The sequence below is a fragment of the Dendrobates tinctorius genome, unplaced genomic scaffold (assembly GCF_039654945.1).
Source record: "Dendrobates tinctorius isolate UK_male_01 unplaced genomic scaffold, ASM3965494v1 ptg000324l, whole genome shotgun sequence".
Lineage (NCBI taxonomy): Eukaryota > Metazoa > Chordata > Amphibia > Anura > Dendrobatidae > Dendrobates > Dendrobates tinctorius.
In genome coordinates, this window is record NW_027361991.1 from 1,401,217 (window position 1) to 1,415,547 (window position 14,331).

The 14,331-nt window shown below is 44.1% G+C and overlaps 1 protein-coding gene across 1 annotated transcript in view; it reads left to right on the plus strand.

The window, feature by feature from the left end:
• LOC141074124 (uncharacterized) overlaps positions 1-14,331 on the plus strand; it is a 156,832-nt gene that overhangs the window by 116,559 nt on the left and 25,942 nt on the right. Inside the window, exon 6 of the mRNA XM_073561656.1 lies at positions 9,811-10,028. Within this exon, the coding sequence (XP_073417757.1) occupies positions 9,811-10,028 (218 nt within the window). The remainder of the gene's footprint in view (positions 1-9,810; positions 10,029-14,331) is intronic.

Here is a 14,331-nt window from a genome sequence, read left to right on the forward strand (position 1 = left end):
CCCGCATTTTACGCTCCCGGTTCAACGTTGGTATGAGCCTTTGTACGCTGTCCCGGTAGCGAGGATCTAGGAGGGTGTACACCCAATAATCAGCCGAGACGAGAATGTGGGCGATGCGGCGGTCGTTTCTCAGGCACTGCAGCATGAAATCAACCATGTGCTGCAGACTCCCAACTGCCAAAGAACCGCTGTCCCCTGTTTGAGGCGTGACCTCGACCTGCTCTGCATCACCCCACCCTCGCTGTACATACTGAGTAGAGGTTTGTGTACCTCCCTCCTCTGGAGAGATGTCTTCCTCCTCCATCGACTCCTCCTCATCCTCCTCACAAAGTGTCCCCTGCCTAGGCCTTTGTGAGGAAACACGTAGCGCAGACTGTCCAGAAGCAGATGGCATTTGGGACTCCTCATCCTCCACCTCTTCTGAAACCTCATCCCTTAGTGCTTGCAGTGTTTGTTGAAGCAGGCAGATAAGGGGGACAGTCATGCTGACTAGTGCATCATCTGCACTCGCCATCCGCGTGGATTCATCGAAGGCACGCAAAACGAGGCAGATGTCCTTCATAGAGGCCCACTCAATGGTGCTGAAGTGTGAACGGCGCACAGTGCGACTTGTTTGCGCCTGATGCAGCTGGTACTCCATGACTGCTGCCTGCTGCTCACACAACCGCTCCAACATATGTAACGTTGAATTCCACCGGGTGGGTAGGTCACATATGATGCGATGTTCTGGAAGGCCAAATCGTCGCTGCAGAGCAGCGAGGCGCGATCTTGCCGTGCTGGAACGTCGCAAGTGAGCGCACTCTATGCGGACCTTGTGCAACAGTGCATCAAGATCCGGATAGTCCCTCAGAAAGCTCTGCACGACCAAGTTAAGAACATGTGCCAGACATGGGATGTGTGTGAGGTTGCCTAGGCCAAGAGCTGCCACCAGATTTCGGCCATTGTCACACACTACCAAGCCCGGCTGGAGATTCGCTGGCCCAAACCACACATCGCTCTCCAGCTTGATAGCATTCCAGAGCTCCTGCGCTGTGTGGCTTCGATTCCCCAAAGAAATTAATTTGAGTACAGCCTGTTGACGTTTGGCCACGGCTGTGCTCATATCGGTCGTAACAGGCTCCTGCTCTGCTGTTTCTGAGGAACTTGAGTAGGAGGAGGAGTCTATGTGTACAGACTGGAGTCCTGCAATCCGTGGCGTTGGAAGAACACGTACAGCGCCACTCTCCAGATCCGTACCCGGCTCCACAACATTGACCCAGTGGGCAGTGAGGGAAAGGTATCGTCCCTGTCCATGGTTACTGGTCCACGCATCGGTGGTCAGGTGGACCTTGCTACTAACGGCGTTTAGTAGCGCATGTTTTATTTTGCCCTCAACATGTTTCTGCAGGGCAGGGACGGCTCGCCTGCTGAAATAAAAGCGGCTGGGCACGTTGTATTGGGGGACTGCCAATGCCATTAAGTCCCGGAAGGTGTCAGTGTCCACCAGCCTGAATGACAGCATTTCAACTGCCAGAAGTTTGGCAATGCCAGCATTCAGAGACTGTGCTCGGGGATGGTTTGCCGAGTAAGGGCGCCTTTTATCCCATGCCTGTGCTACCGATGGCTGTGATGGATGGGAACGTGCTGTTATGGGTGGAATCTGACAGGGTCTCCGGACAACAGTGGCAGAGGTTCTTCCTTGGCGATCCTGTGAGGAAGCCGAACCAGCAGTGTGTGAGCTGGAGGAAGAGGGCCCAACACGAACTGAAGAGGTGGTAGGTGGTGCTGTACGTTGGCCTACGTCTTGAGGGTGTCTCTGCAACTCCAACTCGTGCTTGGTGCGCACATGTTTCCACATATTTGTGGTATTGAGGTTGCTGACATTTCTCCCTCTTTTGACTCTCTGATGACACAGCTTGCATTTGACAAAGCAAATGTCATCTGCAACTGTGTCAAAAAAGGACCACGCACTGCAACTCTTGTGAGCGCCCGGTTTGCCTTTGGAAGGAGGAATGCTCCTAACGGGTGCCGAAGTGGAGGGTACAGGCAACCAAGTCTTCCCCCTCCCTCTGCCTCCTGTTTTGGCCGGTAGGGGAATCTCTTCCTCCGAGCTGCTCCCACCACCTTCCTGTTGCTCACGCCATGATGGGTCAAGGACCTCATCATCTTCCCTCCCCTCTTCAAACAGCTGCTTCTCCGGGGTTGTCTCGCCAGCACCGTACGCACCAGAAAGTGGCAACTGAGTCTCGTCATCATCTGATGCGTACTGAGGTGTGCTGACCATAGGCACTGGCCCACTCGCCTCTTCAGATTCAGAGGGACAAAGAAGTTGCGCATCACTGCATACTCCCTCTTCTTCACATTCAGGAATGCTGCTTGGCTGGCCCCCTCTTTCCAAGCCAACAGATTCCGAGAACAGAAGTAGAGATTGTGATGGCTCCTGTCCATGTCTCTCTGACTGCCTGGGCACTTTGGCAGGTGGTGAAGAGACAGATGGTTGCTCTTCGGTGCTCTGACCCTGAGAGGATGCGGAAGTAATTGAAGTCGATGCGTTAGCTGCCATCCATCCGACAACGGCTTCAATTTGTTCCTCCCGCAGCAGTGGGGTACGTTGAGGTCCTACAAAGCTGCGCATAAAGGACTGTTGCCTGCTAAAACTGGGGGATGCTGATCCACTGGTGCCCGCAGCAGGCCCAGAATCCCCACGTCCTCTACCTGTAGAATCCCCACGTCCTCTCCCTGCAGAATCCCCACGTCCTCTCCCTGCTGAAACTCCACGCCCACGCCCACGCCCCCGCGCCTTACTCCCTGCCTTCTTCATCTTGCAAGACTGCTTAAGATAGGCAAAAAAGGACAAAGGGGGGCCTTAGTGTGCTTATTCCTGAACAGCTGGTTACAGGTACAAGAAACACTAATTTTATGAAGTGTGTGTGTGTGGACTAGACTTTAATAGGAGCTGATGTGGCCTACACAAGTTCAAAATGTAGTGTTTGGTGAACTTTTTATGTGGTTTCTTTGTTTGAAACAAACTCAAAGTATGAGAACAAAGAATTGAAACTGATAGTATCACCAACTTTTTGGAGCTATTACAATGCAGGCAGGTAACCTACAATGCAAAAGATGAGGCTCCAAAAAAATTGGGTAATACTAATCTGGCTGCGCCGGCAGGGCACAAGCCAGAAAAAAAGGCTCCTCTATCTACTCCTATATAGTGTTTGCAACCAACCAATGTTGATGGATACGGATGGATGCACACTAATAGGAGAAGAAAAAATGAGCTGCACTCAGAGACAAATATGTGTGAGGCAGTGACGCACGTTGAGCGTCCTACAACCAGACGTAGCTGCAGGACACTCTACTCAGCGTGAGCTGCACTCACACACAGTCAGAGACCTCTCAGACAGCCGTCAACAGTGCAGCTAAGTGGGCACTGGCACTGACAGGCTGCAGAAAGGCTCCGCTGTGTACTCCTATATAGTGTTTGCAACCACCGTAGATGGAGACGGATGGATGCACACTAATAGAAGAAAAAATGAGCTGCACTCAAATAAAAATATGTGTGAGGCAGTGACGCACGCTGAGCGTCCTACAGCCAGACGTAGCTGCAGGACACACTACTCAGCGTGAGCTGCACTCACACACAGTCAGAGACCTCTCAGACAGCCGTGAACAGTGCAGCAAAGTGGACACTAGCACTGAAAGGCTGCAGAAAGGCTCCGCTGTCTACTACTAGTGTTTGCAACCAACGTATATGGATACGGATGGAAGCACACTAGATTGAAATTATTTAAAAAATGCAGCTCAAAAAATAAAAGATGTATGAGGCAGCAGTGATCACACTGGGTGGCCTACAGCCTGACGTGGCTGCAGGACCCACTCCACAGCGTGAGCTGCACTCACACAGCCCTTGCAGACAGCTGTGAAAACAGCGCTGCTAGGGAAAAGCAAGCTACAGTGGTGGTTTATGTAGCCTGGATAAAGCACAATATTGTTTTTAGAATCGCTATTTCTAACTGTCCCTCACAGTCTTCTACAGCAGCCTGTCCCTAACTGAATTCACAGCAGAGTGACCAGAAATGGCGGCTGCGGTGGCTTTTATAGTGCATCATGACATCATTTCGGCAGCCAATCACAGCCATGCCAATAGTTAACATGCCTACATGCCTAACAGGATGTGCCCACACTTCGGAGGATTCCCATTGGCTTAATCAAAGCAAGCAGGCTCATAGCATGATGGGAACTTCCTATTCCGATTCCGATCCCGGAATCCGATATGAAAAAAGTATCGGAATTAAGTATCGGAATTCCGATACCGCTGATATCGGCCGATACCCGATACTTGCGGTATCGGAATGCTCAACACTAGTCACCACACAATGCCAAGGGCGAAAGTATAACTGACAGGGATGGGAGCATCCTGAGGCTATAAGAAGCCTCCCCCAGAACCAGGGAGAGGCCACAATCATAGCCCCAGGTGTGCAGGTAAGCCTGCATCGGGATCACAACCTTTAACCCCAGAAATGCCAGTCATCAGCACTGGTTCCATACATTAACCCCACGTGTGCGAGTCAAACCCGCACTGAGATCATGACAGTATGTATGTGATTATGTCAATGGCTTGATTTTTTTTACAATTGAACTTAGGCACCGGATGATGAGACTATTCTCCCATCATCGGCTCATGCTGTCTCCGTTATATGTGACAGCAGACGTAGCCGGATGGGAGTAGTACTCCCATCAGACGACGCCTAAGTACAATCACTATGGGCTGTTCATCGCATGGATACACACACAGACACCCGCAGACAAACTCTTGCAGACAGACGCAGACACACAGACACAGGCAGACACCTGCAGACAGAGACAAGCAAGCACATATTCTCCTCCCACACACATATTTTCCGCCCACACACATATTCACTGCCCACACACATTCTCCGCCCACACAGATATTCTCCTCCACACACATATTTTCCGCCCACACACATATTCACTGCCCACACACATTCTCTGCCCACACAGATATTCTCCGCCCACACACATATTGTCCGCCCACACAAGTATTCTCCGCCCACACACATTCTCCACACACACATATTCTCCGCTCACACACATATTCTCCGCCCACACACATTCTCTTCCCACACACATTCTCTGCCCACACACATTCTCTGCCCACACACATATTCTCCGCCCACACATATTCACTGCCCATACACATTCTCCGCCCACACACATATTCTCCGCCCACACACATATTGTCCGCCCACACACATTCTCCACACACACATATTCTCCGCTCACACACATTCTCTGCCCACACACATTCTCTGCCCACACACATATTCTCCGCCCACACACATATTCTCCGCCCACACACATATTGTCCACCCATACACACATTCTCCACCCACACACAGATTCTCCACCCACACATTCTCCGCCCACACACATATTCTTCGCTCGCACACATAATCACTGCCCACACACATAATCACTGCCCACACACATATTCTCTGTCCACCCACACATTCTCTGCCCACACACATATTCTTCGCTCGCACACATAATCACTGCCCACACACATAATCACTGCCCACACACATATTCTCTGTCCACACACACATTCTATGCCCACACACATATTCTCCGCTCACACACATATTCTCTGCCCACACACATATTCATTGCCCATACACATATTCTCTGTCCACACACATTCTATGCCCACACACATATTCTCCGCTCACACACATATTCTCTGCCCACACACATATTCTCCACCCACACATATTCTCCATCCCCATAAATTTTCCATGCCCATGCACATATTCTCCACCCACACACATACAGTATTGTCCGCCCACACACATTCTCCATCCACACACATTCTCTGCCCATACATATTCTCTGCCCATACACACATTCTCCACCCACACACATATTGTCTGCCCACACACATATTCTCCATCCACACACATTCTCCCCCACACACATATTCTCTGCCCACACACATATTCTCCACCCACACATATTCTCCACCCCCACACATATTCTCCACCCACACATATTTTCTATGCCCACACACATATTCTCCGGCCACACACATATTGTCCGCCCACACACATATCGTCTGCCCACACACATTCTCCATCCACACACATTCTCTGCCCACACACTTATTCTCTGCCCATACACATATTCTCCGCTCACACACACATTGTCCGCCCATACACACATTCTCCATCCACACACATTCTCTCCCCACACACATATTGTTAGGAGTCAGATTTCTGCCCCTCCTTTGCTGAAATCTAGGTCCTCACATTCTGCAGTCTCCTGCGCTTTTCCTGCAGCAGAGGAGATTGCAGAGGAGATTGCCCTGCAACAACTCTCTCCAGAGGCTAAGTCCTTTGTTCCCTCATCTGAGCATGCTCATGGGACGAACTCCCATTGGAGTTCGGGAGTCAGGTGCTCAGGTCTTGTGTCGAATCCCATTGGCTCTTCCTGGAGCCTTGGAGATTTCCGGAAGGTCCCGTTCGGTATAAAAAGTGCGCATGGCTGTTCCGCCATGCGCTAGTATATTCATACTTGCTGCTGTATGTTTGATGATGGATGCTTGGACTGGTGACTGACTTATTAAGAAACCCCTTCCCTCTGATAATACGTTTGTGTGAGTGATTGGTTCCTGCCAGTAGCAGCGACAGCGTGCCTAGCTGCATCTTGCTCTGCAGCTTAGCGTCTGCATTGCGCCAGCGTTATTGCAGCGCTTTACCAGCAGCTCAGTTCTTGCCGCACTGCAGTTGCAGCTTATTTCTGCGTCCGCTGTTGCGACACCACGCACCTTATTTAACGGTAGGTCTAGACGGAGTAGTCCTGCTGTCTAAGGCTACTCCTGAATACAGTGTCTGCATCGATGAGACTCTGTGACCCTGAACAGACACAGCGTTTTGTGTATGCTTTTTGCCTGCAGCTCTGTGAGTGTAACAGAGCTTGCTTCAGTGCACATTGGGTGCAGATAACCCCGTGCACACTACCGCCAAAGTGCTCTGCATCTACTAGCTGCGGTTTTCCATCCTCCGCATGGTGGACCCCGAGCAGCGAAGGCACTTTATTCATATTTTTTATTTAGTGCCTTCCGCCACTCCTAGCACATATTCTCTGCCCACACACATATTCTCCGCCCACACCCATATTGTCCGCCCATGCACATATTGTCCGCCCACACACACATTCTCCATTCACACACATTCTCTGCCCACACACACATTCTCCGCCCACACACATATTCTCCACCCACAAACATATTCTTCGCTCACACACATATTCTCCGCTCACAGACATTCTCCGCTCACACACATATTCTCCGCCCACACACATATTCTCCGCCCACACACATATTCTTCGCTCATACACATATTCTTCGCTCACACATATTGTCCGCCCACACACACATTTTCTGCCCACACACATTCTCCGCCCACACACACATTCTCCGCCCACACAAATATTCTCCGCCCACACACATATTCTCTGCCCACACACATATTCTCCGCCAACACACATATTCTTCGCTCATACACATATTCTTCGCTCACACACATATTGTCTGCCCACACACACATTTTCTGCCCACACACATTCTCCACCCACACACACATTCTCCGCCCACACACACATTCTCCGCCCACACACACATTCTCCGCCCACACACACATTCTCCGCCCACACACACATTCTCCGCCCACACACATATTCTCCGCCCACACACATATTCTCCACCCTCACACATATTCTCCGCTTACACACTCTTTCTCCTTCTGACATCATTTCCTTTGACAACTCTGCAGCATTTTTTGCAGCAAATCCATAGCAATTCAGCAAACCTTTTTACACCTGCAGTTTAGTTGTGGATTTGACTGACTCAATGGAAGCCAATGGGTGAAAAATGCTGCAGATCCACAAAAAGAATTGACATGCTGCGGAAAATAAAATGCCGCGAATAAGGAAGCAAATGTCCGCAGCATGTGCACAACATTTCAGGAATGCCATTGATTAACATTGCTTAAGTAATCCATTGCGTTTTTGGAGCATTTCCGAGCGGGAAAAAACGCTGCAGAAATGCAACAAATCCGCAATGTGTGCACATAGCCTAAAGCTCTTGTAAACACAGCGTTAGTTTCTCAAAGTGACCAAAGCAATAATGGCTCTGGGTAAATGGATGTTAACCATTATCCTCTGTTCTCACATGCTATCTATACAGTTTCTTCAGTGATTTATTGCTTTCTCTGTATATACACAATAAAACCCCAGAGGCATGGCATAATAAATAGATATTTAAGTAAACATACCTGACCAGTAGACCAGTAATATAGATCCTTTGTGGGATGCTGATTCTAAGGCCAGTCCCCCAGATTGCCCTGGAAATACTGCTGGAGGAGCCTATATGGAGAAGTTGCACTGCCATATTGATCTCTAAGTGGAGGATTGTGCCTCATCTCCAGGGGCTCATATCCCATTACTGGAGTGAATCCGTGTTCCCGGACTATTTTATCCTCTGTGTGGTGGATTGTTTTATGGACCTTTCCGTTTGCATGTAAAAAAGGTTCTTGGGACTGTTCACTCATTTCTCGCCCTGTTGATTGTGTTGTGATACCGGAGTACGACCCTGTGACAGCTTACCATTAAAAGGTATCATAACTACAAGATTATTATTTTATTTTTCCCAATCTTTTTACAACTGGCTAACATGGTACCAAAACCTTTATATCATGTGATGGAATAGCTGCTTGACAATTTGGGAAAACCTCTCCTGTTGTAGATAAAATCTTGTGAGCTTTGTTTGGCCGATGGAATTTTATATGTAAAAAGACTGTGGCCATTTTACGTTATTCATGCAAATCAAATGGAAAATTAATAATAATAATAATAATAATCTTTATTTTTATATAGCGCTATCATATTCCGCAGCGCTTTACAGTTTGCACACATTATCATCACTGTCCCTGATGGGGCTCACAATCTAAATTCCCTATCAGTATGTCTTTGGAATGTGGGAGGAAACCGGAGTGCCCTGAGGAAACCCACACAAACATGGGGAGAACATACAAACTCCCTGCAGATGTTGTCCTTGGTGGGATTCAAGCCCAGGACTCCAGCGCTGCAAGGCTGCAGTGCTATCCACTGAGCCACGAATCCTTAAAAATTTGAAAAAAATTCCATTTGCTCATCTCTAGTGGTTACCATAAATTTTCCCATAAGCCATGCAAGATGAGGTCACTTTGACATTAATACGGCTGTGTTTGAGTTAAAGAGCTTGAAATGGGTTGGATACAGTCCAAGGAGACCTCAGTGTTACCCACATATTTTCGTTTCGATGGAACATTTCGCAACACATTTGATTGAAATTTTCAGCCAAACGTCTGCAAAGTTGATGAATTCACATTTCACACGCATCACTCACCTCTACTGTTGGCTCTTCAATTTCATATTTGCTGCTGTATTGATTAAAAATAGTTTTATGATGTTAAAAAAAAATGAATCGAATAATTTTTTTTAGTGAGTCCACTAAAAAAAATTTACCTCGACGAGTAGGCTTGAGTTTATTGTCTCCTCTAGGAACCACCACACCTTCCTGGTTTTCATACATGGTAATCAGATCCAAGTTTGCTGCCAGTTAATGATTTGCTTGTTATGATGTCTTACCAGGGCTTCAATAGCTACTTATTCCAGAAGATTCCCTAATGACCCTTTTTATTGGCCTTCAGTAATGTGTTAATATTCTCCGTGACGCAGACATCTCTGTATTTTGCCAAACACTTTCCTTTACAGCTTCGGAGGAGATTGTTGTGCCACTTGGCCGTTGGATGTTAGTATCAAAGATCATTTGGCTATAAAGAGGAGCTCTTGGAAGATTTACACATTTCTCTCGGGACACATTGGATGTGAATTTGCCACCGGAGAAAATATTAGAAGATATGAGAGAGCGATGAAGATAGAAGGGAAATCAGTTCTTTTTATTGTTCTTGGGGTTAGTCTTCTGGTGGCGGGTGAGTGATGAATGCGAGTTTGATTTCAACTTTAATTTTTATTTTTGTTCCTATTTTTGCCTTTAGTGCTGGTGTATTAATAATAGTTAATAATAATAATTTTTAAAGAACATAGGGTCAGCAACTTCTCTTGTGAAGGATCAACTTTTCATGTTTTATCAAAGACGAGGGCGATCCGAATATCAACCCCTTCGCCCCGAAACCTGTTTTCACCTTCTTACCGGGCCAATTTTTACAATTTTGGCCACTGTAACTTTATGAGGTCATAACTCTGGAACGCTTCCTTGGATCCTAACGATTCTGAGAATGTTTTCTCGTGACATATTGTATTTCATGATCGTGGTAACATTTATTTGATATGACTTGCGTTTGTTTGTGAAAAAAAGGTGAAATTTGGCAAAAAATTTTAAAAATTCTCTATATTTAAAATGTTAAATTTTATGCTCTTAAATCAGAGAGTCACATCGCACAAAATAGTTAATAAATAACATTTCCCACATGTCTACTTTACCTCAGCACAATTTTTGAAACATATTTTTTTTTTGTTAGGAAGTTATAAGGGTTAAAAGTTGACCAGCGATTTCTCATTTTTGCAACAAAATTTGCAAAACCAAATTTTTGAGGGACCACATCACATTTGAAGTGATTTTGAGGGGTCTGTATGACAGAAAAAAAACAAAAGTGACACCATTCTAAAAACTGCACCCCTCAAGGTGCTCAAAACCACATTCAAGAAGTTTATTAACCCTTCAGGTGCTTCACAGGAATTTTTGTAATGTGGAAGGAAAAAATAAACATTTACTTTTCTTTCACAAAAATGATTCTTTGGACCAATTTTTTTTCACTTTCGCAAGGGTAATAGGAGAAAATGAACCATAAAATTTCTCCTGAGCATGCCGATACCCTGTTTGGGTGCACGGCAGGGCTCGGAAGGGAAGGAGCACCATTTCACTTCTTGAATGTAAAATTTGCGGGCATAATTAGGGGACACCATGTCATATTTGGAGAAACCCTGATGTGCCTAAATAGTGGAAACCCACCACAAGTGACCCCATTTTGGAAACTAAACGCCATATTACAGTGCAGATTTTGCTGCACTTGTTTGAGGGTGCCATGTTACATTAGCAGAACCCCTAAGGTTCCATAATAGCAGAACCCCCCATAAGTGACCCCATTTTACTTATTAAACCACTCAATTAATTGATCTAGGGGTGCAATGATTGTGTTGACACCAGAGGTGTGTCACAGACTTTTATACCATTGGGCAGTGAAGATAAAATAATTTACATTTTTACCACCAAGATTGTGTGTTAGCCTCAAGTTTTACATTTTCATACTGGGAAATGGGTAAAAATGGTAACAAATTTTCCCACAATATTTACTGAACATGGCAATACCCTATATATGGCTGTACAGTACTACTTTGCCATATGGAGAGATTCGGGAGGGACAGGGTGCTATTTGCATTCTGGAATGCAAATTTTCCTAGACTAGTTTGTGGATTCCATACAAAGAGCCCCTAAGTGCTAGAAAAGCAGAATCCCCCTCAAGTGACCCCATTATTATATCCCTTTCGGAATTTATCTACAGGTGTAGTGATGATTTTGACTCCATGGTTGCTTTCCAGAAACAAGCAGCAGTGGATGTTGATGAGTGAAAATTGCAAACTGTCATTGTAGTGACCAGTACGTTGCAGTGACCAGTACATTGTAGTGACCAGTACACTATGCACAGCTCATGTTTCTGGAGACATGCACCTGTAAATTAGGCTGGCTACAGAAATGTCAAATTTGTGGGTGCTAAATGTTCTTTAGGCACACTGGGGATCTGAAGGGAGGGGAGAGGCATTTGGATTTGGGAGCAGAGAATTTGCTGAATTTCTTTTAGGGGATGAGGAACCATTTCACTTTTCCAGAGCCTTTGTGCTACCAGTAATGTTGAAGCCCCTTAAATTTCCGTTAACAGATGACGGACCTGAGTAATGATTTGCTTTTTTGTGGATTGATTTTAAGCTTTTATTGGGAATATTTTAAATAACATTTATAATCACATTTACGCTGAGCACTTACTTTGGGATTTCCATCTGAATCTGCGAGTGACGTGACAGAGGAAACCCCCAGTGGATCCATTCACTATAATGAGGCAATTAAAATAAAATAACTCAAGGAAAGTGCAGTATATAAAATTCACCTAAATATCATAGTTATGCACCCATGGAAAATATTAAAAAGACAACTCGGACAAATAAGATAAAACAAACGAAAAAACCGAGGAAAATGTCCAATAATTAAAATTTCTTTATTTTATTATTTAACAAACAAATGTATACATTATATATATAATTAAATAAATTAATAAGGGGAGGTCAATGCCAAAATGAAGGCACAGCCAGGGGACAGCTGTAAATACTTAGTAAAAATACACCAACAATAATGTCATACAAAATCTAGTGAAAACAAAAATTTATAATTAATGTATAATATATAAATATATAAACATATATATCAAGTGCAAAACTACAGATGATAAGTGCAAGCAAGAAAGAACTGTGTAAAAAAATATATATATATTAAAAAATGTAATATAAAAATAAAACAAATATACAATAAAAAAGATTAATTAATAATAAATAATAAATATATTACCACAAATAAAGTGCAATGTGTTGAAAAAAAGGTGAATAAAAAAGTGTACAAAAAATCCCTGTATAAATATGTATATATACACATATATTTAAGACCAAGTGCTGAAATAATTAATAATAAATAAAAAATAAATGAATAAACAAATAAGCTGCCGCACATAAAGTGCGATGTGCTGCGGTGATGAGGTGATACGATAAATCAGCGCTTATAGTGAAAAATAAATAATAAAAGAAGTGAGCACAATGTGGATACCTTTCTGCTGCTTCTGTCCCCAGGATGTGCCAGCCCCGACGCGCGTTTCGGCGTACCTTCGTCACTTTATGTGCGGCAGCTTATTTGTTTATTCATTTATTTTTTATTTATTATTAATTATTTCAGCACTTGGTCTTAAATATATGTGTATATATACATATTTATACAGGGATTTTTTGTACACTTTTTTATTCACCTTTTTTTCAACACATTGCACTTTATTTGTGGTAATATATTTATTATTTATTATTAATTAATCTTTTTTATTGTATATTTGTTTTATTTTTATATTACATTTTTTAATATATATATATTTTTTTACACAGTTCTTTCTTGCTTGCACTTATCATCTGTAGTTTTGCACTTGATATATATGTTTATATATTTATATATTATACATTAATTATACATTTTTGTTTTCACTAGATTTTGTATGACATTATTGTTGGTGTATTTTTACTAAGTATTTACAGCTGTCCCCTGGCTGTGCCTTCATTTTGGCATTGACCTCCCCTTATTAATTTATTTAATTATATATATAATGTATACATTTGTTTGTTAAATAATAAAATAAAGAAATTTTAATTATTGGACATTTTCCTCGGTTTTTTCGTTTGTTTTAACTATAATGAGGCAGCAGAGTTACTCTGGACTCCGTCTGACCTCTGTTCATCTGTGTCCTTCTTTTCCGAAGTGTACAAAACTGTGGCCGACGGCACATTTACGCAATCCTAAAAAGACGGACACCGCCGGATCACAGGTCAGATGGCATCCACAATGCCTCCATCTGCCTCATTATAGGGAATCTTCTGCCAGAGGTTCCGTCTGAATCACGTGTTTCAGAGGTTTACTCAGAAAAACCGGTGTAAGTGCAGGATAAATGTGCGCCGAGCCTTACTGCGATCTTTAGGAGGCAGATTGAAAAAATCAACAGCATGTGAAGAATTGGTTTTATTTATTTTGTTACGCAATTCCTTGTGCGGTATAAGTGATTAGGCGACTTTATTCTTCGGGTCGGTGCGATTACAGCGATACCAGATTTATTTCGGGTTTTTATGTTTGGCAGCTGTCATACACTAAAAGACCCTTTTTATTTCTAAAACTAGTTTATGCATCACCACATATTGAGAGCTATAATTTTTCAATATTTTGCCCCACAGAGTCATGTGAGGTCTTGTTTTTTGCGGGACGAGTTGACGTTTTTTATTGGTACCATCTTCGGGCACATGACTTATTTTTATCGCTTTCTATTCCGATTTTTGGGAGCCAGCATGAACAAAACCTGCATACCAGAAAATGAATTTTTTTATATACCATTCCGCGTGTGGTAAAATTTATAAGGCGGCTTTATTCTTCGGGTCAATACGATGACAGCGATTCTCAAGTTATATCTTTTTTTATGTTTT